The sequence below is a fragment of the Seriola dumerili genome, unplaced genomic scaffold (assembly GCF_002260705.1).
Source record: "Seriola dumerili isolate Sdu_G_001 unplaced genomic scaffold, Sdu_1.0 BDQW01000068.1, whole genome shotgun sequence".
In the NCBI taxonomy this organism is placed as follows: Eukaryota; Metazoa; Chordata; class Actinopteri; order Carangiformes; family Carangidae; genus Seriola; species Seriola dumerili.
The window spans coordinates 6,465,232-6,489,580 of NW_019174323.1; the positions used below are offsets into that span (position 1 = coordinate 6,465,232).

At 40.9% G+C, this 24,349-nt stretch overlaps 1 protein-coding gene across 1 annotated transcript in view; it reads right to left on the reverse strand.

Annotated features, from left to right (window-relative positions):
• LOC111220098 (proteasome activator complex subunit 4B-like) overlaps positions 1–24,349 on the reverse strand; it is a 38,981-nt gene that overhangs the window by 3,462 nt on the left and 11,170 nt on the right. Inside the window, exons 12-44 of the mRNA XM_022743064.1 lie at positions 21,726–21,912; positions 21,256–21,345; positions 20,651–20,715; positions 20,282–20,432; positions 18,605–18,703; positions 18,137–18,206; positions 17,081–17,148; positions 16,389–16,592; positions 13,918–14,075; positions 13,512–13,607; positions 13,347–13,402; positions 13,156–13,212; positions 12,991–13,046; positions 12,774–12,872; positions 12,607–12,669; positions 12,369–12,464; positions 12,053–12,184; positions 10,835–11,044; positions 10,597–10,733; positions 10,331–10,384; positions 9,770–9,899; positions 8,397–8,478; positions 7,925–8,078; positions 7,410–7,476; positions 7,197–7,322; positions 6,770–6,922; positions 6,529–6,633; positions 5,424–5,515; positions 5,098–5,229; positions 4,595–4,797; positions 3,051–3,136; positions 2,693–2,821; positions 828–983 (exon numbers count right to left, since the gene is read on the reverse strand). Coding sequence (XP_022598785.1) covers positions 828–983; positions 2,693–2,821; positions 3,051–3,136; positions 4,595–4,797; positions 5,098–5,229; positions 5,424–5,515; positions 6,529–6,633; positions 6,770–6,922; positions 7,197–7,322; positions 7,410–7,476; positions 7,925–8,078; positions 8,397–8,478; positions 9,770–9,899; positions 10,331–10,384; positions 10,597–10,733; positions 10,835–11,044; positions 12,053–12,184; positions 12,369–12,464; positions 12,607–12,669; positions 12,774–12,872; positions 12,991–13,046; positions 13,156–13,212; positions 13,347–13,402; positions 13,512–13,607; positions 13,918–14,075; positions 16,389–16,592; positions 17,081–17,148; positions 18,137–18,206; positions 18,605–18,703; positions 20,282–20,432; positions 20,651–20,715; positions 21,256–21,345; positions 21,726–21,912 — 3,763 coding nt within the window. The remainder of the gene's footprint in view (positions 1–827; positions 984–2,692; positions 2,822–3,050; positions 3,137–4,594; positions 4,798–5,097; positions 5,230–5,423; positions 5,516–6,528; positions 6,634–6,769; positions 6,923–7,196; positions 7,323–7,409; positions 7,477–7,924; positions 8,079–8,396; positions 8,479–9,769; positions 9,900–10,330; positions 10,385–10,596; positions 10,734–10,834; positions 11,045–12,052; positions 12,185–12,368; positions 12,465–12,606; positions 12,670–12,773; positions 12,873–12,990; positions 13,047–13,155; positions 13,213–13,346; positions 13,403–13,511; positions 13,608–13,917; positions 14,076–16,388; positions 16,593–17,080; positions 17,149–18,136; positions 18,207–18,604; positions 18,704–20,281; positions 20,433–20,650; positions 20,716–21,255; positions 21,346–21,725; positions 21,913–24,349) is intronic.

A 24,349-nucleotide genomic window follows, 5' to 3' on the forward strand; every position in this document is an offset into this window, starting at 1 on the left:
GAATTTTTAAAAAAAAAAGAGACCCGTGGAGATCAGAACCGACAGTTTTAGGGCAGTTTTTAAGGCGAGAAACGCGTACACAATTTATTAAAAGAGGTGAGTGCAAGGAGATCGGGGAAAAGCGAGGTACATGGGACAGAGATGAGCAGACGAGGAGGAGGAGGAGGAGGAGGAGGAGGAGGAGGAGGAGGAGGGGGAGGGATAGATGCTGAGTTGAGCTGAGGTAAAATTCACTTGCAGAACATCACTGCCTTCCTGCATCACTTTGCTTAAATTATGAATAAGCACTGAGTGACGGCTGATGCATTGAAACAGACAATAATACAAAGACAACACATTCACCAGCTGTACACTTACACAGTTTACAAAATATTAAGCACAGCAACTGCTTTTGTAATTTAGACATCTCGCTTGAAGCCTAGTGCTTATTGATTTTCACCTGTACATCCAGATCAATGGAAAAAGACAGATTGAAGACGGTTTTAAAAGCACAGACACAAGTGAGACATGGATTGGACAAAAGATGACGTATTAGAGGGGATCTGCACAGAAGTAGTAAAGTTGATTTTATTGAATTCAATAAACACATATTAATAATAAATGAACATAGCAACAGTTCGCCAATATCAACAGTCAAAACAAATGAGCACTGAGGTAATGGGGTTATTTTTAAGCAATAACTGTGAATAGAAAAGAGGGATTAAGATTTAGTAAGGAGAGACTAGGGGACAATAAGTGGCCATTTATAATCCCCTGACACTTATACCTTACAGAGCAGCGATGGCTGTATTAAACCAGTTTGTGCTGCCTTTTTGTGCATACATTACCTCGAGCTGTTCATCAAGCAACAGCTGCATCACCAGCTTTCGGATGCGTAACACCTCAGCAGGCACGCTGAGCAGGGTAAACAAGTTGTAGAAAACCATGATCTGGAGGTAGGTCAGGACTGAGTAGCGTGCATGCCATGATCTGCTGCCTGCCATCTACAGAGCGGGGAGAGAGAATGAGGAGTGAGGTTGGGCTGGGGTTTGTACAGAGCCCCTTAAGTCCCAAAAAAAGATGTTTTTATGTATCCTGCACAAACAAAATACTATATTGTGGACATGAGTAATGTTGTAAGATTCACAAGTTATTGTCTTGTGAGAATAAGATAATTTTGCCTGTCATACACTGAAAATCTTTCAGCTATAACAAGACTAACAGCCTTCAGCCATGTTAGCGGCTCACATAGCAGTGGGCTAAATGCTAACATAAACATGCTAACATGCTCACGATGACAAAGCTAACATTTTGATCCGGGGAATAATGTTCATATTGTTCACCATGATAGCTTAGTGTGCTGGCATCGCACGCTAACATTTGCTAATTAGCACTGAACACAGTAATGGATGAGAATGAGGGAATTGTCATTGGTTTTTGCAGGTATTTGGTCATAAAAACAAATTACTGGACAAACTGAAAAGTCAGGGGGGTCACCACTTGTTGTTGAGATATTTCACTAAAAGCTGAAAATTTCAACCGACTGGTGACGCTAGAGGAAAAGTCGGAGATTACCCAACTCATAAGCTTCATCTCCTGAATGTCTGTACAAAATTTCATGTTCAACCATTCAATAGTTATGGAGATGTTTCAGTCTGGACCAAAGTGGTGGACCAACTGATTCACCAACTTTATAGCCATCCCAATAGGAGGCTAAAAACAGGGACATATTTTAATAGACAAATTGGACAAGCTATGCTGATTTTGACCTCATCACTGACTCCATCCATGATCAGTCACAGTACATCATCCGGGGAAGATGCATATGTGTAGATGGATATTTATATAGTGCAAAGAACATGATATCAAATGTAAAGAAAAAGAATTAGGACTCATATTCACTAAGCTGTATGGGACCCCAAGTGCTCTAGCACACAGATGGCACTGACTTCACAGAAGACAGGATTTCTAAAAAGCACCATATTAATCTAGCAACTCGGTGTGTATTGATGAGTGGATTGACGGCTTCTCACGAAAAAATCATTTGGCTGAATGCCTGCCCAACAAGCAGTCACCAGAGAGATACTGGGGGTTATAGACGCATTAAAAGTGCTACTGTAGTCAGCTGTCCCAAACATGTGCACACCCAAAATCAAACCTTTTTATACCCTCAGAGCAAGGCTGGCTGTTTCCCTGTGCTTCTGGTCTTCATGCTAAGATAAACTACCTGTCTCTTGGCTGCGGCTTCATGTTTAGCATTCAGATGTGATATTCTTATTCAACTCTCAGCAAGAAAGCGAGCGAGCACATTTCCCAAAACGTCAACCAATTCCTTTAAATAACTTGCGCACAACATGATATCTTGTTCCCAAGATAAAAACATTTAGGTTTGGGTGTCAAGGTGAGACCAAAAAATGTTACAACGCTTTTTCATCCCGGCTACCATCAAATATGAAAATGAAGCCCAGATGATCAGATTTGAGAAGAGACATTTCTCCACAGGGGTGATGCTCACATACAAAACTCACAGTGGAAACACTGTAAGCATCTGAAAGTAAGCAAATTAAAATAGCACAGGTTGTTTTTAGTCTAACAACACCTTGGGCAGCATTAGGCTCGCAACACTGACAGCAGGCAGGTGGGCCAGTGTATGTGTGTGTGTGTGTGTGTGTGTGTGTGTGTGTGTGTGTGTGTGTGTGTGCGCGCATATTACCTCTTCCAGCGCTGCCAGAACCAGAGGGATGTGCTCAGGATACAGCAGGCCCTGGGACATGAGAGAGAGACACGTGCGCGCATCCTGCTTCATCTCATCATAGCTCTCATCAATCTCCACCGGGGCAATCTGCAGGGAGAGAGAAACAGTGAGCGAGATGGAGAGAGGTAGGAAGACACACAGCTACGCACTTTGAGTAAATGAAGAGAGAAATTGAGTTTAATGGGCAAGTAAGATTGAGTGGGTAATAATGCTGTGCTGGGACCTGTGTGTGTGTGTGTGTGTGTGTGTGTGTGTGTGTGTGTGTGTGTGTGTGTGTGCATGTGTGTGTGTATACTGCATATGTGTGTGTTGTTACCTTGAAGAGCAGAGGCAGGAGCTGTAGTTGCTGCTGAACAGGAGTGGTAAAAGTTCGCCCTGCGCTCGCCATCAACCATTTCAACACTGCAAATGGGACACACACACACACACACATGCACACACAGAGGAGATTTTGGATTGCTGCCAAATAATAAAAACAACAGACTTGGCGCTGTGACCTTCCTGCATTGCTCTGGTAATAAAACATAATCTATCATGATTTAGTATCTAATGATTTGGATAATTTCATAGCCAGATATTAATCTGTATCAAGGAGATGAGAGTAATAATAACAGAAACTGAAAGAGCAACAATGCGCAAAAATGTTAAGACAAGAGATGAGATCTAAATTCCATCACTGGCAAACAGGAATCCAACAACCTGAACAGGAGTGAATAAACATTAAATAAGAAAGTCTGGATCTAAAATGAAATATCTGCCTCAAACATGATTTTTAGTTTCAAATCATTCTCTGCCCTTAAGAGACACACCTACTGCTTGGTCAATGTAATAATGTTTTCATAGTTTTTCAGTTCACTTTCAGCTACATTTTTTGTAAATTTTATTTTCCTGCATGAAGGTCTAAACACAGTTTCAAAGCCTCCTCCTCACTGCTAGACATAAAAATCTGGTGGAAAATATTGAACACTTTATTTCTCATTAAGCTGAAAGTGGTCAAATTCAAATGGACTTTGGTGGTATTTTTGATTAGTTTTCTTTTGTTTTTGAGTCCCAGCAGGTTACAAAAACCACCAAATTCCCTAAAGTGTGTCCTCAGTAATTACTATGGCTTTACTTACATACCTCCAGTGCTATTTGGCCATGCAGATAATTTTGGTTTCATGGCTTTTAGGTTACCATGTTTGAGGTTTCTTCCAGCACTTTTAAAGAGATGTTGCTATAAATCAAATTTTTCAACGCTGTGAGCACCGACAATAAAAATCCACCTCCTAGTCCCCATCATTCCTGGTCAAATAAAATAAAAACTATGTGCATGGCAACATACCACTGGAGGCAAGTGATATAAAAAAAATAGTTTTTGTAATTTGGGAGAACTGACCCTTTAATTGAATATTTGAAAAAAAAGAAAGAATGCTGAAAAACACAATTTATTTAACTCCTACTGGAGACTGGCCTGTAACTAAGAGGGAAAAAAAATCAATAATAAAATCTAGTAAAAATTACTGCACTATGTGACCTGTACAAATGTTAATACTCTAGACCACCTCCAAAATATTGAATTGGACACCTTTCCCTTACTTAGTTTTGAAAGGCTTGAACGCAAACCCTTGAAATACCCTTTCATCTACACCTACAGATCTGAGGGGTGAAATCAATAAGGAGCCAATTTTAGTTTGTTTCATCTGGCTTCAGTGTGTCTGTCTATTTCATCAAGAGAACAAGTTGTCCTTGTATATATATATATATATATTATATATATATTATATATTTTTTTTCTTTTTTCCCACAGTCACTGTCTATCCTCATCCTACACCATGTCCATCCACCACACAGTCTACATGCTTGCATCCACATTCTGACCCGTCTTGAGCAGTTTGACAGCCTGGGTGCGCTCGTCCGTCTCCTGGGTGTTCTCCTCGTGGACGTGGTTGTGGATCTCTGGCTCCGATGTGAGGGGCTTGAGCCGCTCTAGGACCCGAGTGACGAACTCTGCCACGTGGGGGGAGAAGGTGGGCTGGGTGTGGGGCAGGGCCACGTCTATCATGAAGATATAGGTCAGGACACTGGAGAGAGAGCGAGAGAGAGAGAGAAAGAGAGAGAGAGAGACAGAGAGAGAGAAAGAGTGGAGGAGAGGGGGTAAGGGAGGAGAGGCAGAAGGAGGATGGAGGGGAAACAGAATGGAAAAGAAACAAAGTCAAGGAATAGTGTCACAAACACACAATAGGAGCAGCTGAGACACACATGCAGACAAATAAAGCGGCTTAAAATTGAACAGCCCAAACAGTACACACAAGATAATTAGATTAACCTATTTAACCATGATTATATAATCCAGAAGAGATAACACCAAGTTAATTTAGTACCTGCCAATGCGCTCCCTGACATTCTTATACACCTGGGTGAGTTTGGGCTCCAGGTAAGCCAGCAGCCTGTGCAGCAGTTCAGAAACTCTCCACTGCTGCTGGGCCAGACCTCCCTGAAGCACATACAGCAAACTGACAGAGAAAAAGAGAGAGGAGGAGGATGAGGATGGGGGGGGGGGGCGGGTCGCTGTGTTATTGCGGCACTTCAGCTCAACATACGTCAGCAGCCTGAAATCAGAAACCTCTGAAATACTGTTGATGACATAAACACAGACCCTGTTTGCACAGTTATTCATGCACACGGACACACGCACAAACACACATACCTGGCGTCCCGGAATGATCCGCCCTCTCCACTGAGGGGGCTCTCCATCAGCAGCTCCAACAGCCAGTGGAGCTTCCTGGGGTCCCGGCCCTCCTATTGGATGGCAGCAAATACACAATAGGCTTATTTTTGGAACTATTACTTCAGGTTGTATTCACACACTGTGGTACTGTATACACAGATTCCCATACTTTTAGTTCCAATGGAAACAGAGAAAGTAGTTCCTGGTTCAAAACTGTAGGTGGTTTTTGTATTTTATGATCATAATTATTTGTACATTTTGAGTATTTTCCCAGATAAAGCTAGACATTGATTTTTTTTTAAAGGAGCAAATCAATCAAAACTGATATTCAAGTTTTATGTCCCAAGTTATGAGTCTTGCTGAAATTAGATGCAGTTGAGTTAATGCTAAACGGCTATGCTAGAAGCTCTGTAAAGGCTGTTGTTAGGCAAAGTGCTGCGTTTCGCTAAATGCTAATGCATTCCATTGTAACCATTTTAATTTTAGCATGTTAGCATTCTAACATTTTCTAATTAAGTACGACTGATGCTGATAGAAACATCATTAGTTTTGTAAGTATTTTGGTCATTAACAAAATGAACAAATTCAAATTTTGTACCTGATGATGGCGCTAGATGAAAAGTGAATGGCTCACTTTTAAAAAAAAATAGTTTTTGAGATTTTTCACTCAAAATGACAAATGTCACCCTCATGATGGTGCTAAAGGAAAGGTCAGGGGATTCCCAGAGTCATTAGGATTTACCCTCTGAGGACCATGACTGTTTGGACATAATTTCATGGCAGTCCCTTAGTTATTGGGATATTTTAGTCTGGACCACAGTGGTGAACCAACCAACATTGCCATCCATGCCACTACTTGGCTAAAAATCACAACAAATTGTTAAACTAAAGAGTGTTTGTGCTGCAAATGGTGTTTTCAAAATCCAATTCTCACCCAAATGTTTGTTTCATAGATTTTTAATCTTCTTAATCTGATTTTCACCACTTTTTATATGGAAAAATAAACAGATCAATTCCCAGGTTTCTTTAATGAGCGCTGAGCTGTATTGCATACGGAGTATTTGTATGCATGTGAGAGACTCACACAGGCAGTAGCGATGCAGGTGCCCCAGTCTGTGTAGGTTTCCACTGTGATGTTGGTTAATGCCGTTCTGATCAAAGGACACAAAAGCTGCCATAACCTGTCCACCTGAGCACACACACACACAATAATGAAAGTTTTTATTAATATTGACTTTTCTTATCAAAAAGTAGTGCAGTGTGTATTTTTGTCGCTGTGTGTGTGTGTGTGTGTGTGTGTGTGTTTGTGTGTGTATCTCCAGCACCTTGCTGAAACTCCAGAGTTTGCTGCCTCTGATTAGTCCTGCAGTAATCTCACACACACAGCGCTGGGAGCTCTCATGGGGGTCACTGGCGAGCTGTTCTAGGTGAGGCCATAGTAACGGCAGGAACACGTCGCCATAGTTACGAAACAGCCCCTGTCAATCAAGCGTGAGCGTGAATGTTGGTTCGATGTGGAAAAACTAAGATCTTTTCTTTTTTTTTTTCCAACCAAAGAAAGACAGATTACAGTCATTTGTTTGACACAAGTGAACTGTCAGCTGACTGACGGAGAACAATGAATCACAGCGGTTGATGACACAAATTCCAGCTCTGCGACGTTCAAATCAGCCTTGGGTAGCGGTGGTATGCTGTGTCACTTCTTTGTAAAAGGTTTGTCAGATCGATTTAAAATGAAAATTTAAATTGTACCTTGAAGAGACAGAAGCGACGGGGGTTGAAGCTGTCTTTTCCTTTTCGATCCTCCAGAGAGAGGAACTCTATAAGCTGGTCAATAAACTCCGGGTCCGAGAAATATTCAAAGATGATCTTTTCACCCTGAGTGACACACGAACACACACCAAATGTAATAATAGTAACAGTGCGGCATCAGTGAGAGACTTTGTGTGTGGTTTGAGCTTGCACCTCACTCATCTCCTCATACGGCAGGTCATCTTTTGGCTTTTCAGAAACTGCATTGATCATCATTTCTCTAAAAGAGGCGGGAGACGAAGAAAAGGCTGCTATGATTTATAGATAACAACACAGAAAAAAATACGGATAGACACATACTGTCTTCAAATGAGCAGCAAGGATAAATGAATGATTAAAAAGTCAGTTAGTCAGCAAGCCATCCGCATACAGGCAGACAGCCCCTGTACCTATACATCAATGCTTATATCTAGGCCAGGCGGTAAGTCGTTCAGTTTGCCTTATCTAGGCCGAGCTGTGACAGGAAGTCCGTTCAACATCCTGCTAGTCATCCTGCCACTCAGAGCGGCACATCCAGCAGTTAGTCTGACGTAAAGTTAGCCACAAAGCCAAGTATCAAATCAAGCAGACAGTTAAGTCAATCAGCTCTTTAGCTCCATCCAACCAGGCAGTTAATCAGCCTTCCACTTTCTTAATCCACCACCTAAACACTCAGTCACTCCCTTTACCCCGGCCATGAGTAGTAGCCCCAGTGTGTTTTTTCCACATAGTGCTGAGAGTCCCACTGTTCCTCGGTGAGAGGTAGGTTGTTGCTGTCATACTGCAGCCAGCGATTCCCCTCGCGATCCCCTATGCACAGATCCTCTGGATCCTCTATACCACCTGAAAACACAACACACAAATACATGAAAACTCCTTAAGACACACAGATCAGCATGTAATGTCTTATCAGTAAGTGAATGTGTGAGTTTTCAAATTTTAAGCTATTTATTTTCTAATGGAAAGCAAATATATGTTCTGGTCAGATTGTTTACTCACTGGGAAATTACTATAAAATTAGTCTGTACATCATGATGTATTATCTATACATTTATTTGACTTATATAACTGCTTTTTCCTACACATTAAACAAGAACTACAAGTAACAGCTGCAGATATGATTGTGAAATTCATTGTGTGTTTGTGTGTGTGTATACTGACTAATATCTGAAGGCTTCACCGCCACTTTCTTCCTTGGTCGTTTCAGCTGTCTCAGGATCCCGGCCATTGCTGAGATCGCCACCTTCAAGAGAGAGAGAAAGGACATATATACACAGGAGTAAAGCCACATATCAGGAGGGAAGTTGGCCATTTTCTTAACTGTTGGTACAGATCCCAGAGGTGATGCCACACAGTGACCCCGAACTACAATTAAATCCAGACCTACAAGTAGCACACTTTAATTGGAGCCCCACATAAACACAGTGGCTGCTCTGGATCCAGTCAAAAAGTGCTGCAAGTATTAACAGTGCTGTCTGTACCTTTGTCCTAATCTTGGTAGTGGGCTGGAAGATACACTGGTAAGTCTCAGTCTTACTTTATTCTCTGGTTGCTGCTGATCTTTTTTTACTATAATACACTCCTGCTGTGACTCCTCATACTGCTCGTAGCTTTTTAGCTACGTGCACTTGCCGTTTTTACACAGGTCCCTTTGAACAATCGATGTCAATGTACTGCTGTGTTATCCATGCTATGCTTTTATTTTGCACCTCATTCCCAGAGAAGGTGACATTTTGCTCAACTCCATACTTGCAACTGGATGAATGACAATTTAAAACCCCAGCTGTGTCCCAAATTAGCACAACACACTAATTCCATGCAGGTGTTGACTATGCATTCACTCTATAAAAGAGAAAAAAATTAAGTGGGTATGCATGCTAAAAAACGCTTGATTGTTGAGCGTGCTGTTGATGGATACTATTGTCCCACAATAAAATGCACAAATTGTGCTGCCTGTTGCAGCTCCACAGCTGCTGATTGGCTCTCTCTCTCTCTTCTTACAGACCATGTGATTCTTTCACAAAGCTCTACTTACAAAAGTTGACTGTGCAGGAAACCTGTCAAAAGTCTGTGTGTGCAGTTTTTTTTTTTTTTGCCTCACAGCTTGTTGACAGTAAGTCTGGAACTGAATGAAACCTGCAACAGAGTTTGCAGGCAGGAAACCTAAATATACAAGCTTACATAACTAAGACTGAATGAATGATATAACATTCCATACAATGGACATGGAGGCTCTTATCACAGCTGCAAACAATTTCAATAAAATTAAATTAAAATGTCGGAAAGATGGTGAATGAAAAAAAAAGTCTTTAAAAGGACATTTAGCTTTCTCTTTGTGGAGTTTAATTGGAAGTGACAATCTAATGTCACTTTTTGATTGACACCCAAAGGTGCGTGTATTGTAACATTCCATGTTGTATGCTAACTGTAAAAACAGTGCACTATAAAGATTGGTATGTAGTATGAAACTGGGACCCACTGTTCAGCTTTTATTTACACAAACACAAACTCGGACAGACACACAGGACAGAGACCTTGCGTATGCTGATGGAGTCGTGTATGAGGCTCTGTGTGAAGTAGAGGACGGCGTCCGGGGGCAGCGGGTGATCATCTCTCAGCAGGAGAGACAACAGGTCTGTGGCCATGTGCTCGAACTTCCAGGGCCTTTAATACAAGCAAACACACCTGCACATTAGGAATATCAGGATAATGTTGGTGATAAAACAAGAAGTGGCTGAGAGGTGTTTTTACTGTGGTAGAAATGACAGTACATACATTTGTCATCTGTGTATCTTTTAAATAGACATTTGTGGTGAGTCTCTGCCACAAGTCACTGTTTTCTTTCAGCTTCTATTTAAATATGACTTCATATTATTTTAAAATATACAGGCTGACATCACTGGCTAGACGCTTTGGGAGAAGGAAAGTTTTTTTGCAACTGCCACGGGTTGTGGTTATGTCCATAATGCCCTCTTGAAGAACAGAATACAAACTGTATGAAATAACGTCATTCGTCCAAATGCAACATGTTTATACACATTTGCATAATAAGTGCATATACATATAATACATATAGAGGTGGAGAGAAAACCCACAGGTCTCTGTCTTCAAGGCAATCCAACAGGTCATTGACCAGTTTCTCATATTTCCTGTAAAAAGAAAAACAAGCATTAGTCAATAGTACTGCTAATGTACTAGTAGTGTAAAAGTAGTAATAATAATAAAATAGTAAAAAAAAAATCAATAAATGTAAAGATGGTCTCTTGCTCTTATGTAACCTTGAGAAAAGCTAAAAGTGTTATTGAAACTGAATGAGTGAGCGAGTTATAACAGCTATTAATAATCTACTTTATATCCCTACCTTGCAGCAACCACGTTTTTGATTCGCTGACGCTGTAGCCCTTCTTTCAGCTCCTCTGTGGTCGGCGCCTCTAAGCAAGGCGTGGGATTTTCAGACTGTGCAATTTGATAGGCTGTCTCTACACAACTCTCAGAGACCTACAAGTGGAAGTGGACAAAGGGGAGCAGTATGCAATTAAAAAAAAAAAAAGGATCATTTGAGGGCAGTGTATTGACTTGTTAATGGACACGTTACTCACTGTAAAATAGATCCCGATGGTGTCATGCTGGCGATGGATCCTGTCAGTGACTTCGTCGAGCAGTCTGCCGATGGACGGCTTCTCCAGCGTCATCGAGGGCGACAGGCCACAGCGGACCAGAGCAGGCCACACCTCTCCGACACAGTCCCAGTCCCTCGCACTGGCCAGACAAACACCACTCTGTACGCCCAGCAGGCAGTACAGAGCACCCTGAGCACACACAGACACAGACATATGAAAGACCATGTTATTGTAATGAAATCAGAAGACGATGATGGTGGTGTGAGCATTGAAAGAAGTTCCAGAACAACAGAAATCTGGGCTATTGTCTGAATTTAAAGGAAATGACAAACAACCTGCATTCAGGAAATCCTTGTAATTCATAAAGTCAGGAAATGTCATGACTGCTTCGCATTAATGTGTTTGGTATTTGTGTTCAGGCTGTCATCATTGAAATATTTCACTTGAACAGCACCATTAAAATGCCACAGCAGGATGTGAATAATAGAAACCTAGAAACCAGGCATAAACCTCACTGTTCTCCGTAGCTGCACTGGCATCATATTAATCCAGTTGCAGATAAATGGAAGTTACATGAACGTTCACCATTAACCTTATACTCTAAAAAAAATTTTCATCAACCACAGAGTCCGTATAATGATACTTATCCCAGTTTAAAGGTCATCCTGTTTTGAAACCACATCTGTATTTACTGTAAACAGTAAATCATACATCTCGTGTGTGTGTGTGTGGCTTTGACAGTTATGTAAGCAACCAAACAGCCACCATTAGAATGAAGTATTGGTGTCATATTGTATGAGACAAGAACCACAGGATTCACACATTCACACATCAGGAGAGCACTCACAGATTTTTCCTCCTGCAAACATGTGTTTTGTTGGTGCTCCTGTAATGTGTGAATTCTATGGACTTTGCTCCTGGCTAGTAGCACCCTCAAGGATTTCAAGGGATTAAATATAAGTAAATATAAGTTCCCTGACCCTATCAACTGTCTGTGTCTTGTCTAGCCCTAGGGAAAGTCACTGGTCTGCAGACCTCAGGCTACCAACAGGAATGTAAAGTGAGAAAAGGGCAACAATGTAGGACAGAGCAAGGCCTGAAACTCTGCCTTCAGCACCGAAGGCCACAGGGAACCAGGGCACACAGTTTTGGACTGTCTTCAAGTTTCAGCACCACGGACAGTGGCCAGTATGGTACCTTGAACTGCTGCTGTGTGCCGGTGGTGTGTTGTGGTGAGAGCAGTTGTAGGATTCGGGGAATTAAGTCTCTGTAGGAGAAGCTATAGGTCCCCAGTGCGATTGTCAGCACATTCTGGGCCCTGCTACGGACCTGCAAGGACACACACATACATACACACACACATGCACTCTCAATTAATTTCTATTTCACATGAGATATTTATGTTAATGCCATCGGGACATCAGGAAAATGGGAACCAGCAGATGTTCTGATTGTATTTTTCTCATTAAAACAAATGAATGAATTGATTAATGTGTGTTTTGTCAGTTTTTACCTGGCTGTAAGTGCTGGTAGAAAGCAGCAGCAGGTCGCAGAGCAGCTCCTGATGAACCACTTTATATTCACTGCCCTCGACCACCAGCTTCCTCATCTATTCAAACGGAAATACAGTTTTTAATATTACGAAAACAGCAGCTTCTGACTGAGAGTGACAGGATGAGTTTTATATTACGCGCATGTGATTATAGCCACATCTGTGACCATGCACAAGGTGTGTGTGCTGTTAAACTAACCTCATGCTGGAGTAAAACCCGGTCAATCAGCAGTGCTCTAATGTGCTGCTTTTTCCCATGAAGCTGCAGGAGAAAAGAGGCGACATACTTAAAAATCTCTCTACAAGTGACTCATTGACAAGTGACAACAATCAGCAGCCTTGTGCATTTTTTTTTTCCCAGCTCACCCTGTTTTCCATAGACTTCTTGACAAGAGTGAAGCTTTTCCAGCGTGAGTCAAACTCCTTCTTGTGAGTGCCTCGGAAAAACATGAGGTCACAAATGATCTGTTGTCAAGACAGTCAGAGAAAGGGCGCTGTGAGACCTTCGCGGCCCTACCACAGCGTAGAATAATAACATTTAATACATGAATAATAAAAATAAAAAACAACAAGGCCTGGACACCTTAATGATGACAAACAGTGACTTTGTGTCATCCTCAGAGTGCTCCAAGATGTGATCTGGATGTGGGGAAAGTGGTAGACAGATTAATTGTGCAATCCAATCACATTCCAAACGCAGTGAGTGAGTTAAGAGCTGGAGTCTAGGGGAGTTAAAATCTTCACTCACGTAGCAGCAGTCTCATGGTTTGGCAGATGGACTCTCTGTAGTTCTCCTGTGAATCATCTGGAGGGGAGGAAACACACAGATGTCCCGTATGGACACAGAATACAGGATGAGCGAGCGGCCTTATCTCCCACTGAAACTGCTGGGAGAGCGACTACTTATGTGTGTGTGTCTGGCTGCTTGTGTTTTCTTACTGTATTCAACACCTATATGCAGCTTGATCTCGCCTAGATCCACCATGGAGGGCACCCTGAGAAGAAGCAAAAAAAAAGAAGTGTGTTTTTATATACAGTGTATAGTGTGTGTGTATGTGTGTGTGTGTGTGTGTGTGTGTGTGTGTGTGTAACTGCGGGTCTCACAGGTCAGATACGTGTGGTCCATCCAGAGGGGGCAGCATGCTTCCCGCTCCAAGAAGGCAGTGCTGCACAATAGCAAGACTCTGCAACAGCTCCTCCCTGTGAAAGAGGTCACACATTACAGTCCCTTCATAGCAGTGTGTGTGTGTGTGTGTGTGTTTGTGTGTGTTATGAATTAACTAGCAAGTCTTTAATGGTGCTAAATTAAACTTTTCCCTGTCCCCTGATGAGGCTTCAGCTAAAGCGTTAGGACAGATATTAAAAACAGATGTTAGACTTCAGGTTTCATTTTTTTTGGATGCAGACAAATCTCATTAATCAGACCTGACAGGCTGGGGTTTTCTTTGTTTTATTTGTGTGCGTGCCTGATTACATCTAAAAATGGAAAACCGAGAAAAAGACAGCACACCTGCTCATTGGCTGATCTCCAGAGACGTGGCCCTTGATTCGCTCCAGCTCGGGCTGCAGGAGGCGGGACAACAGCTGGAAAACAAAATTCTCCTCCTCCGTACTAGGCACGTGCCAACACACACCTAAGGCTGCCACATCTCCAGCTCTGCCCCAGTCCTGCAGAGAGAAAGAGACGTTTTCTCAGAGAGTTGGAGAGAGAGAGAGAGAGAGAGAGAGAGCTAGAGATGCTGCCACTTTTTCCACTGGAACAACTTGCAGGCAAACCAGAACAACCAATCCACCTCACAACCGCAGACCAGTGTCATCTTCTGGCGTTGAATTATTTGAAACACATTTTAAAGGGGTAGGGACACTCAACATTGGAGAGAAGAAAACAAATCACGCAACACACTGACCTACTTTGATGACAGACTAACAGCTGAATCCAACACGCAAAATACCACTAACTGAAAGAAACTCAAAGAAAATCAAATCCAAACAAAACACACATTCAGTGGCCATGAACTGCAGATAAAAAGAGTTAGATTTTTGGTAAAGCAAGAAAGCAGCAGAGGAATGTATCTGTAATTACAGCAACCCAGACACGATGCAGTCATTTAGAAAAATAAAAATATTTGTCAAGGTTATGAAAAAAACTTTTCATGTATGATTAAAGAACTACTGCAGGGCAGGTGGCTCGGTTGGTCTCCTGCTGCCACAAAGTAAAGCAGACAAAATTATCTATCAGCCTTTAAGCAACATTAGCAAGACTTTAAAAAAGAAGAATTTAGCTAATTTTCTTTCAATTAAAAATAAAAAGTCCAGTTTGCAAGCAAGAAAATCCAACCTTTCTCAATTCAATACATGTTCAACAGCCACACTCCTTTTTGACTTTTCTCCACTTGTCCTACACATTATGTTTTAGGATTTATCATTATCTTGTCAACAAATCTGATGTCCTGCCACGTTCAGGTCATATCGTTTAACTTATAATTATGAAATGCTGCGCGGAAAGAAACGTTCATGTGAGCCTCTAAGTTGTTATTCTGAGTCTGAGCCATTGGGAACTTCTGAAAATAACAACACACACATGTCAACAAACTGTTGGCAGAATGGCTGCGAGTGCACCACCGCTTGCAGTTACATCCACATAAAATCCAATTCTATCACTCATGGTTTCACTTTGCAACAAACCTGCTACTAGCTACTCCTGCTTCTAGCTAATTTAGGCAGTTTATCTACGGTGAACCACCTTGGAATAACGCATTAACGCTCCCCACTCAGAACAAGGGGTGTTTTTCCTATTCTTCCCACACTGCTGACATTGAATGCAGCATTAGTAAGAAGGATTATGAATTGGGATGCCATCCAACACAACCTTCCCAAACCTACCTGGCTACATTAAGCTTCAGCATTCAAGCATTCAGCTGTACAAGCTGTGGCCAAGTACAGAAATAACAACTCTTCAACATATTTCTTTGACAAATGTGAAAAACTCTCTACTCTTAGCAGCAACTACCTGCGGCCCCTGTGTCAGATCTGTCATAATATGGCAAAACAAAACATAGTAACTCCTGTGCCAACAAGAAAGCAGCTACCATGGACACAATGTCACTTGTGACCTCTTATTGCAGATCGGGACACGGACATAAGTTGCTTGTACTGAAGGGTTTGTACAGGCCTTAAGAGGTATTCAATATTCCTCAAGAAAAAGCAAATATAGAGACAAGTCAGAATAATAATGATCACCATGTGACCCCCTCAGATTTATCTTGTGAGCCTCTCGGGGGTCCCAATCTCCAGGTTGGGAACCACTGTCTAAGATGAATGACGGCATCTTTACATTTTACGCTCACTGTGTTAGACTTTTGCTGTTGTCAACGTTTTATTTTTTTCCCCCCTTTATCTGCTATTTTCCATCTTTGTGTACAAATGTGTTTAGTTGTTGTGCAAAGAAAGCAACTTGACATCAAATTAGAAATACAAAGAGAGACAACAACAACAACAGAGAGAGAGCAGCATTAGCCAGTGTATGTCCCAGCAGTGTAGCCATTTAATTTCAATTTGATAAATGCTTTCTAATTGTCTTCATGGAAATGGAAAGGCGACTGTGTGCAATTACCGAACCTGTAACATCCCATTTAATTTAACTGCGGGAAAGAGCAGCTTTAAAGATTCTACTTGTGGCATTTTGTATTTCCAAGAAAACCTCATTGTTTCCTGTCACAGACTAGATACTGTAATAGCTGTGTTGACAGCCAATTACCACTCGAGGTGGTTAGCAAATAAGCTGTAGCTGAAACCATACAGTTAGAAACAAGGAATGGGATTTAATTTACGTATTAGTTTGTAAGATTAAATATTGGTAGTCATTGTTTTGTCTCTTAAAATAATCTTCTTTTGTGCAGTGAAGTGTCACAGCAGTTTTAGTATGTACTGTATGTGTGTGTGTGTGTGTGTGTGTGTGTGTGTGTGTGTGTGTGTGTTTACCCATATAGGGAGGTCAGAATCAAAACCTCCAGAGGTGCTGCGGTACTCGGTGGGATAGATGAGGGACAGCGACCGGAGTGTGTGCTCCAGCAGACTGCAGGCGAGTGTGTACGCACGTTTACAGCGCAGTCGCACACACACACACAGGATCCGCTCCATGTCCCCCTGGTATTTTAACAGCTGTTCACCATCCACACGGGTTACCTAAAAACAACACACACACAAACACGAGACACAGGCAATTCAGTGGAGAGTTGTGTCTTAAATATCGAGGTTCTCCTGTAAATCACAGCATCTGGCTCGCTCCCACTCGCATTAAGCTCCCAGGAGTAATAAAACAAAACAGAAAGGGTATCAATATGTTCTGGTTAACAACAATGCTCTTTGATATTTATGACCATGCAGGGTGCACGCTGCAAAAAATGTCTTTGGGTCATAATTTTTTTCCCGTACAATATCACAACTGTAGTCTTATTTTTAAATATAAAAGTGTCATGGTAGTGAGGAAATGATATTCTGAAAACAAACTGATCTGTAATGGAATCAAGTAAATATACCGACCCCACTGTAGCATTTTCAATCATTTTAAGATTAAATAAGTTTTTAAGACATGAACTGGATGACGTAAGTTAGTAGGATTCATATTTTTTAGAGTGTTGAAGCCCTTGGGAGGTGATAGATCCTTGTCTCACCTCAGAGAGCAGCTGGAGATTCCACAACAGCTCCTTATCCAGCTCGTCCTCACTCTGCAACTCCTCGTCTACACAAACACAAACACACACACACACAGACATAAAGACGCTGAGTTATGTACTGTATTGCTCTCCTGAGAGGCTGAGCTCCTTTTGCAGAATTTTAAGGTCATTTCAGATTTTAGCCATGCTAGCAGTGTATTTTTAGGGATTTCGGGTGTTTGGTCCACCACTTCAGTCCTTATCCATATCCTCAATATAATCATGGTCCTAAGAGAAAATTTAGTTCATGTCCCTCTCAGGATGAAGTGTATTAACTTTGATGATTCCTCTGTTTCATTTAGAGCCACCATCATGTCAAAAATGTAATTTGTTGCATATGACCAAACACCTGCTAAATTACATTCCCATCAGCCTCAGCTGTATTTGGTTTGGTGCTTTAATAGCAAACGGCTAAACTAAGATGGTGAACATGGTGCACATTACACCTGCTTAACATAATGACATCAGCATGTTTGCATTGTAATTGTGAGCATGTTAGCATGCAAAAGTTAGCATTTAGCTCAAAATACAACAACCCCTAAGTATTGTATAGCCTGACAGAGTAGCTAGCGTGGCTGTAGTCTTAGCCTTGTTAATCTTTCTTTGGTAATAACACTAATTTTATTGTTTTCAATAAAATAAATGTTAAAAATGTAGAATATATTGTTAAATACATTTTATTTCTAAGTCCCTGCATAACAATTAATTTAAATTAATATTCTTAAAATTTAACACATATTTTTTGTTACATTTAGATACCACTTTGTTAACCAATTGCTTAAAGGCAACTTTTACTTGCTCAATCACCAAAACAAAATCACTGATTAAAAAACAATTTTTTTTTTGTTTGTTTTTGAATTGAATTTTGAATTTAAATCATTAAGCGGTGAATGACCTTGTGAATGAACTCATTCAATTACTGAGGACTTGAACAGTCTTCATGCAAACACACTGTCTACTCTATACGCACATGAACACACTAGACTGTTCACGCACACACAGTGTGGTACTGACTGTCAGTAATGTGGAAAATGACGCTGCAGCAGTGAGGGACGAACAGACGGAGCGACTCGGTGGGATGACACTGCAAACACATACACAGAAAATGCATGCATATACACACAAACACACACACATTTGCATACACAAGCACAAACATGCAGAGAAATACATCAGTGAGGAATGATCTCTCACTGTGAACACCGAAAATTAGCAAAATAACATGCAGTAAATGAGGAGTTAAATACAGTATGACACGTGAGCGGAGGTGTTGAATTAATAAAAACCAAACAAAATAACCATGACCTTATTAGGTTGCATTTTCCTGCAACTATATCAAAACCTGCACCAACATATGAAATACAGTCTTTCTTCTGTGTTGCATTATTTCTTAATCTTGAGATATACTGAGTCAAACAAATCTAGACCACACAGCAGAATGACAGATATAAAAAGCCCCACCTGATAAACACACACGCTTACCTTTGCTGCGGCTCGACACATGTCAGCCACCATCCTGCCTGACACGCACGTCTCAAAGATGTTGGAGGTGGCAAAGTTATACACCTTCTGCAACGCCATCTAATGTAAAGGCAAAGTTTAGGAGGATCAGGTGATGCATATGTAGCAGCTCATGTGTATATATTAAATTTTGACATTTTTTGAGCAACCTGTGTGTGATATTTTTCCACATACAAATGAATGATTGATAATCATTCATAATGTATAGCTGCAAATCTATATTAGTCTGTCACAACCAGCATTACAGCGTGTTCACCAAGTCTCTGTTGCTCATACACCATAAGTGGCCTCTCTTGTCTCGGAGCCATAAACCCTTTATAACCTCATTCCAACCAGCCTTTTTTAACAGCACACGTTTTGACTTGGTGCAGTAGGAAAAGCAAAGGCGTAACTAGTAAAATTAATGATGCCTGAGGTCTATTCAAGTATCCCAGTGCTGCATGACAGTGAGCCAGCATGCACAAAACCAGGACCCTGAAACCGAAGCAGCTAAATAGAATCCAGCCAGCATTAATTTAATTATGTGTGACTATATTACCTATACTACCACTTTTCATTGCATATGTTTTAAGTGGGTATGAATAATTCACTTGCTTATTCATTTTTTAGTTGACATTAAAGTGTAATTCCGGTACAGAATTTTCAGACCACCATCAATGTTACTCAGGTAATATGATGTAGTTTCTGGTCATTATCAGAAAGGCACTGCACCGATCATACACGTGAAGGTCGGTTTGCTTGTCACGAGACGTATTACTCAGACTCTGAAAGCAGCTGTATCCTGTCTTCTGTGGCTCTGGATGAGATGTTCAAAATTTAAGAAAAAATAACCCTGATGATTGATGGTGTCATCAGGGTTTTCTTTTTTCTTTTTTTATATAAAGCCTGCATGTCAAACTGGAGCTGTGGGGCTTGAAAGACATGTACATCTGTGAGGTGTTTAGGGTGGGGAGGTTTTCTACTGAAGTTGGACGGACTTAATGTGAATCATTCTGGACAAATGCATCAGCCAGATGAATATAATTTCATGGTTACGTTATGTATTATGAATGGATATGTACCTGTAAAGCCCCTGCAAACTAGGAAACTGAGTTTTTCCCCTATAACATTAAATATTCATGATTACATAACCAACTATCAGAGTTCATCTTAAGGAATTATTTAAGAGTTTAACACTAAAAACTCAGCTAATCTGCTTTATCTGGACTACATGGGTGTGATCTGATCATATTTGAATGTCAGTTCTCTGGCAACACAAGAAAATAACCTCACAGTTGTCATCTTATTTTGATCAAAAATATTGCCTAATCTTGATTGGTGCACAGAAATATGTGACGTCACCTTTTTCCCCGCCTACTTCAAACCAGTGAGAAGAGCAGACAAAACAGCAGAGACAGAAATGTCTCTTGAGAAACAACCAAAACTGTTCCAACTCTGGCAGAAACTTTTGTTTTCATGTAGGAGTCCATCTCCCACAGTAAGAAGTTGACTGAGAATATATGTTTTCCGGGCCTTTAAGGTTTGTGGTCTGTATTAGAAACAGGAAGCATTCAAGTCAGAGTTTCGGAATAGACAATTAATGAACTTAAGTAAAGGGATTGGCGCTACCAGGGATGTATCTGAGAGAGTATGTGATACCTTGTATATTTCTGTGGAGCACTGTGTTAGGATGGTGCTAACAGTAGAGGACAGGCCCAGCTCCACCAGGCTCTCCAGATGAGTCTGAGTATCCGTCTCCGTCTCGTCTCTCGTCTGTTCCAGGGTACTGCTGTCTATCAGAGCGAAACACCTGCACAGAGCACCACAGATACGCACACACATACATGAGCACACGCTTATATACCTGTCAGCGATGGACATGTCAAAGGTGAAAAAGCCAAAAAGGCTGTTTTAGCACAGCTAGCGATTCAGACCAGTGCATTTCAAACAGAAAGAGACACATTCACAATCAGGCGCTGACAGTGAGGCTTTACAAAGTGACAGCTTGACTTGTTAATTTGTCTCTACCTGTCCAGGAACTGAAGAACAAAGTCTTCAAACTCAGCTGAAGCAAAACACAGATCTCTCTCCATCTGAGAGGGACAAACAGAGGTGATTAGTCGGTGTATTAGTATAATGTGAGTGTGCTTTAGTTTATGACTCTGTATGTGAGCTGGTTTTATTCCAAAAAGTGATGAGCCCACTTTAAAGTAATGGTTTGGCATTTGGGAAATATGTTTATTTACATTCTTGCTGAAAGTTAGACAAGAAGATTGATATCACTTTTGTGTCTTTCTGTTAAATATTGAAGCAGGAGAGAGGAGAGGGTTAGCTTAGCTTAGTTTAGCACAAAGACTGGAAACAATGGGAAACAGCTAGCATGTTTTTTTTATGCTGTAGTTTTTTGTACAAATGAAACAAATGAGATACAGTGTGTTAACACAAACATGAGAGTGGAATCAATCTTTTGATCTGACTCTCCCAAAATGTCAAACTATTCGTATAAGAAAAAGTTAGAGGGTCTTTAAATGATTAATACCAAGTACTTCAAGACTTTTGCATATCATTTTACAGATATTATGTTTATTTAATCTCTTTTGTGATTAAATTGTTCATGTGTGTCCTGTGCGTACCTCTGTGAGATCACTGTGTCGAGAGGGAGCAGACGAACAATCCACTAAAGGCACCAGAGTGGTGAAGGTGGCGATGAACTGGAACGTTATCTGAACAGAGCGACACAGCGGGAAACAGATCAATTTACATCATCCTGCGTTATCACAGCCTAAGTTAAATAACCTACCAGATGTCAGTGGAAATACCTTTTTTAAAATGTATTAATTTATTCCGCTGTGATGGATTAATGTAGTCTGGAGACAATGAGCATACCAAACGAGAAATCCAATCCATTTTACAATCCAAGCAGAAACTGAAGATTGGGCCACATTAATTGCGAGTTCTTCAAACTGAGATATTCATTCCACTTTCAGGAATTATTAATAGGATAGAGCAGAGCATGCTAGAAAGAAATTTAATCAGCAAGAGCTGTATTGTCTACTTGTCTAACAATTCTTCTTCATTACTAATCAACACATCCATTAATCACCATGCACTTGCTGAAGTCGTTGGGGTCCACCCCTGGCAGAGAGCCCATGAGCAGTGGGAGCACATGTGCACGGCCCTCTGGGTAATGGTTGTTAGGGGAAATCAGGCTGCGAGCCATGCCGATCATGCAGCTGAGAGTGGCGGTGAGGGTGTGCGGCTCCGTCAGGGTCTCCATCGCTGCGTAGGTCCTGTTGTACACAAGATACAAGAAGGTAAATTACAAAGTGAGATGATTTGGGGGGGGGGGGGGATAGCATTAAGGAAAGGGCCCGGGAGCGGGGCGGGGGGGGGGGTACTGCATGAAGTGAAAGGCGCAGGTGCATGTCGCTGCTCTGAGAGCAACTGGAAGGTAATTATTGTATTTTGGTTGCTGATTTGGCTGCTTATACATGATCAGCAGTTGCAGCAGTTGTGTGACACACAGCTCACGGAGGCAATTAAGGTGCTTTAAAACCTCCAGAACCCAATAGCTGCCAATTTCTCAAAGTTCATACTCCTTCTCTCGCGTCATAACTCAGTCTAATCTCAGCACACATATATGTATACATATATTTTTTGATTCTGTGTGACTTACGCTTTCCAAGGACATCTCAACTCTGATTTCCATTGCAAATAAATGTTCATAAACTACTTAGAAATCACAGAAAAATATGCTCCTTATATTCCAATTGCAGAACTTCCCCTAGAAACACCACGACTTTAACTCTCCTTCAGTTATAAAGGAATTCAGTGATATATGTCTATACATCCATGGGTACACTGCAAGCAGATAATAACTTTTAATGATGTCAAAATGGGAACAAACATACATGCAGGCTAAAAAAAGGTGTAGCCCCCAGCTAACTATCTGACTCCATGGCAACATTATACTTCCTGTTTACATCCCAAGAACCTCAAAATTATGTTTCATATGTATTGTTATTATCATTGCCAGAATCACAGTAAGACAAAGAATAACAATAGGAGTTACAAAATACATTGATATTAATTCATCAATAATAATTCAAACAAAATTTTTCGTGCAAAGGCTCAACATGCTTCATAACAGACATCTCACATGATACATCATTCTTCCGAGTACAGGTGGAATGGCAAGTTCTGGTGTGAGGAGAGCCAGGTTCTGTAGAGCGTAGGCTGCATCCGTACTGCCGGTTTTACTGCACATGGCCAGAGGAGGGCATATGAAAAACAAACACACACACACACAACACACACACACACACACACACACACACACACACACACCACACAACACACACCACAACCACACAAGCAGGTAGATAATCACAGATGACCTGTCTTTGTCCAGCTTAGGCTTGTTGTGTGACTACAATCGCTGGCTGGAAGTGATACAAATGACATGTTTACACAGTAACAATTATGTAAACACCAGATTTAATAATTGATAGGTCAAAACTGCTATAAACTAGGCTAAATTTGGCTGAAAAGTAATGGTGTTTTTAGATATCTAACTGTTGTTTTAGTTGTTTTAGTCCATATCTTAATGTGAACGACACGCTTTAAATAAAATTGCTGTTTAAAATAATGGTGTTATGTACTTAAGCAAAACAAATTTGAGCCCTGCGTGATCACCAGCACCAGGAGGTCTTTGGTAGCTTTGATATTTGGTGGAAAAAGGGACATAATTGTTGAGTCCTAAACTGAAATCAGGGAGGTTTAAAAACCAAACAAGAGAAAGAATCTATTTGTGAACTAAAGTTCTGGCTGAAAACATGAAAAGACGTTGGTCATTAAACGTGGGTTAACAAGACCACTGATTGGCTCTGACGGTCGCAACAGAATGCTCACACCTACTCCCAACATGACACCTATCGTTTCTATTTCTGCCTGAGTAGAAATAGTTTCTATCGGCCTTCCCACTTGCATGAGGTCGTCTTGCACTGTCTTTGTTTTTAAATGTCATCTTACAACCTGTTTTCACAGAATGGCTTTACTTAAACTAATATTATCCTCATATATTAATTGTATGCACTTCTCTTAATCTCCCTCTTTTGTTTGTTGTTGGTTCTATCATTGTGATTATACTTTTTCACTACCAATTTTCCAAAGTGTTGTATTAATACTGCTGCTAATTTTGCGTGATTCTTGTTTTTAAGGCCTCTTGTGTCTTGTTATTGTGGTTTATCTTCTTACCACTTTGTACAACTTGCTTTAAAAGTGCTCCATTAATAAAACGACTTGCTGAATAACGCTGAGTTACTGTGTTGCTATGGTAGTGATCCAGCTGTTCGGAGAGTAACTGTCCCTACCAACATTAAAGTTAGGCTCACCATGTCATGTCTTATGCATGTGTATGAGTACAGATATTAGTATTTACATGTAAATAACATATGTCTGAATTATGCCTATGTGTGTGTATGTAGGTTAAACTTGTAGATGTATGCATGCTCATGTGTATATTACCTGTAGTAAAAGGGATCATGAGTGAATAAATTTCTCCATCTCTAATGTTGAAAAAACGAGTGTAACTATAAATGTTTATGTACAGGAGTGAGGTTGTCTTTCTGCCACCCAAGAGTGTTGTACCTGAACATGGCCAGCAGGGCGGCTCCGATGAGGCTGCGGGTGAACTCCTGCAAGTCTGCATCAGTCAGCCTCATGAAC